Source organism: Elephantulus edwardii, unplaced genomic scaffold (genome assembly GCF_000299155.1).
Source record: "Elephantulus edwardii isolate Elephantulus edwardi_28Jun2011 unplaced genomic scaffold, EleEdw1.0 scaffold00291, whole genome shotgun sequence".
Classification (NCBI taxonomy): Eukaryota; Metazoa; Chordata; class Mammalia; order Macroscelidea; family Macroscelididae; genus Elephantulus; species Elephantulus edwardii.
In genome coordinates, this window is record NW_006400041.1 from 2453265 (window position 1) to 2457125 (window position 3861).

General features: G+C 41.4%; 1 protein-coding gene across 1 annotated transcript in view; it reads left to right on the forward strand.

Annotated features, from left to right (window-relative positions):
- The window catches only part of VWA3B (von Willebrand factor A domain containing 3B), a 493423-nt gene that overhangs the window by 45344 nt on the left and 444218 nt on the right, over window positions 1–3861 (forward strand). Inside the window, exon 4 of the mRNA XM_006900716.1 lies at window positions 721–880. Within this exon, the coding sequence (XP_006900778.1) occupies window positions 721–880 (160 nt within the window). The remainder of the gene's footprint in view (window positions 1–720; window positions 881–3861) is intronic.

A 3861-nucleotide genomic window follows, 5' to 3' on the forward strand; every position in this document is an offset into this window, starting at 1 on the left:
CAAGTGGTTGTTCTCCAGATTTCTTGGCACAACTTGGTGAGCACATCCAGGGCAGCATCTGTTAGCTGAAATATGTCAATTGGTATGCCATCTATTCCTGGGACCCTATGTGAAACAGTATGTATGTTTGTAAAACAAAAATAATGAAAGTTTTTTCCTATTCATTATGGTGTATGGTGGCCTAATCCTTACAGGGTTGAACTCCTTCCTAACCAATGGCCACACTGATGGTTCAAATATACCATTGGTTCCAAGGGAGAAAGATCGTAATTTTCCTCCTATGTGATTTCTTGTTGTTGTTGATTGCTGTTGAGTTGTGCACAATTCAGAGCGACCCTATGAACAAAAGACCTGAAGTCTTTCTATAACTATCATCATTTCTCAAAGTTCATAGTTTTCAGAGACATGTTGTTTAGGAAGTGGATGCCACTTCTGTGATTTAGAGCCACTGAAACCCCACTGGAGGGTCCTCTTTAGTTGGCTTCAACTGGACAGCAATGAATTTCCATTATAGTAATGGTGCTTTGACCATTTTCCTTAAAATACCTTGCCCTTTTGTTAGTCACTTTCTGAAGGCTGGAAGAACTGTACTGTCATCCTTTCCCCACTCAGGAGAAGAACACCAGGCATCTTGTCACTTAGAGCTCTGAGGCTGATGGCTAGCTTTCTCCTTGTAGCCATGACCACTGGCCAGTGACAGCCCCATGTTATTGCTTTCAGGGTTTCTCAAGAACCTGTGAAATGGCAGGAAAATGCTGTGGAAGTGACAGAAGGATCAATAACTGCTGCCATCAGCTGGCTTCAGAAACTGACTGTTGATGTGACTGTGAGCCAGAGTTGCTGCCTGGATGCTCTCCTGGAAGCCGGGAAGGACAAAACTGTAAGTGTGATGCAGTGGCTGAGCCAGGCCATGGAAGTGCTTTCTGACTTGTGTTTCCCTTTTCAGTATCTTCACTGTGCTCTTTCTCTGCTCTTGATCTCCACCTGGCAGGGTGCCACAGATCCATGGTGTTGAAAAGCACTATGTATATTGCATTTTATCTCTCAGTTTGGAACCAGTTGAGAAATAGAACCAAATTCTGGATGGTGGTAAAAATAGCAGTGGCCCGTTTGTAAACTAAAAAATGAAAACCACCCTCTTTGCCATCAAGTAGATTCCAGCTCATAGTGACCCTCCCTCACATTTCTCAGGCTATATAGATTTTTAAAGGAAGGAGACTGTCCATCATTCTTCCACAGAGTATTTAAAGTGCCAGCGATATATGGAAATATGCTACAGAGTGTGTCACCAAAGCTCTGATAGTAAAATAAAACTTCCTAAAATAAAGTTTGGAGGGTAAAGTACATGTACAGTGCCTCAGAAAAAAGGCCTGATGATCTATTAATTAGCCATTCAGAACTCTATGGAGCAAATATCTACTTTAACCTGTCATAGGGTTGCCATGGATCAGAATTGACATGATGCCCACTGGCTCAGGATTTCAAGTCTGGCACAAAAAAAATCAGTTAACTAACATTAGAAAGTTTAGAGAGCTGAATATTCTCAGAGATGCCTTGGAAGAAAGCCATGGCTATATATTTTTGAAAGAGTATAGCCTTTGAAAACTCTCTGGAAAAGATTTTTACTGTGACACATGGGTTATCATATGTAGACATCAACTCAGTGGCACCAGGTTAAATTTCTGTGGTTTAGCAATGTCCCTCTATGGCATGATTGTGGCCCCTTTTCAATGTCAGGATGCCCAAATATTCATAAACAGGCACTATATGCCAAGAGAAAGAACAGGAAGCAGGAATGTAGCATGGCCTGAGAGCTGTAATTTGACTAAGGTCCCTGCACATGTGAAATCAGCAAAAGATTGTGTGCACCCCCCTGCCCAGCATACAACTGTGTGCATACCAGGCATCTCCAGCGCCAGCACCTGACAAATGTGCCTGTGCCTGCACCTGGTGCCTGTGCCCTCATCCAGCCTCAGCACCCCCCTCAATGACCTGCTCCCTCCACCTACTTCCATGCCCTGTGCCTGCTGCCCACCCCTATGCTCTGTGCCTGCTGCCTGTCTTCCCACCCAAGGCCTGTCACCCACCAACATGCTGCCTGGCACCTGCCTTCATGCTCTGTGCTGGCCACCCACCTCTGTGCTCCGCCCACCTCTACCTTATGCCCAACTCTATGCTATGCTTACCTCTACACTACACCCACCTATACCTAATGATTTCAAATCAAGGACCTATTATCTCCTCAGGCATGAAAAACTCTACCATGTCAGTGTCACAAAAGAAGCACTCTACCTCACAACCTAAACAAACACAAAGCAAGATTTACCCACCCAAAGTGACACAGTATCAATGGATCTCCTGAACCCAGGATGTCTGATGGAACTTTCTGACACATAATTTAAAAGAACAATGATAGAATATTTTCAATGGATGGAAGACAATCTTGAAGAATTGCAGGACACTGCAAGCAAAAACCAGGAGGACCATAAAAAAAAATTCCAAAACAACGCAGATAAAAAAATGAGGCATTTGAGTCTCTGTAAACACAAGAAATCATGATCCAAAATATTAGGGCCAATGTTTCAGATACTGTCAACATGATAGAGGGACACATGAACGGAGATGAAGAGATGGAACACAGAATTAGTGAAATAAAAGAATTGTCACCACTGATCTGCTGGAGCAAAAAGCAGAATCAAAAAGAAAGGAAAAAGAAGACAACCTAAATGTGTGAAACCATCAAGAGAAATAACATGGACATCATCGGAATCCCAGAAAAGGTAGAAGCAAGTAAAGACACTGAAAACGTTGTGGAAGAATTACTAGAGGAAAACTTCCCAGGCATAGTGAAGAATGAGAGGATATATATTCAAGAAAATGAGTGAACACCATATAGAATAGACCCCAAAGGAAAAACACCATGGCATATCATAGTCAAATTTGCCAGAAACAAAGATGAGGAGAGAATTCTGAAAGCAGCAAGGGAGAAACAAAGAGTAATCTAAAAAGGAGAGCAGATAAGATTAAGTGCTGATTACTTTGCAGAAACCATGTGAGCAAGAAGACAGTGGAATGACATATATCCAATACTCAACACAACTGTCAACGAAGAATATTGTACCCAGCGAAATTATCCATCAAATATGAAGAAGACATCATGATATTCCCAGAAAAACAGAACCTAAGGGAGTTTCTAAAAATAAGACCAGTGTTTCATGAAACAATGAGAAATATCCTTTTTACAAAGGTGCCACAGAAAGCAAGATGAACCAGTGTAACTAGCAACAACACCAAAAAGAACTCAACAAAGTTATAACAATAAAACCCTGACTCTTAATAATCACACTAAATGTGAATGGTTTAAATGCACCACTGAATAGAAAAAGAGTAGCAAATTGGATAAAAACCAAAATCCATCAAGATACTGAATAATAATAATAATAATAAAAATAGCAAAAAATAAGGTCCAGGAATACAAGATATAACAATTGACATATTTTAGCTAACAGATGCTGCCCTGGATGTGCTCACCAAGTTGTGCCAAGAAATCTGGAGAACAACCAATTGGCCGACTGACTGGAAGAGATCTATATTTGTTCCCATTCCAAAGAAGGGTGACCCAACAGAGTGTGGAAACTGTAGAATAATATCGTTGACTTCACATGCAAGCAAGATTCTACCGAAGATTATCCCAAAACGACTGGAACAGCACATCAGCAGAGAACTGCCAGAAGTCCAGGCTGGGTTTAGAAGAGGTCATGGTACTAGGGATATTGTAGCTAATGTCAGATGAATATTGGCTGAAAGCAGCGAGTACCAGAAGAATGTCTATCTGTGCTTCATTGATTATGCAAAGGTGTT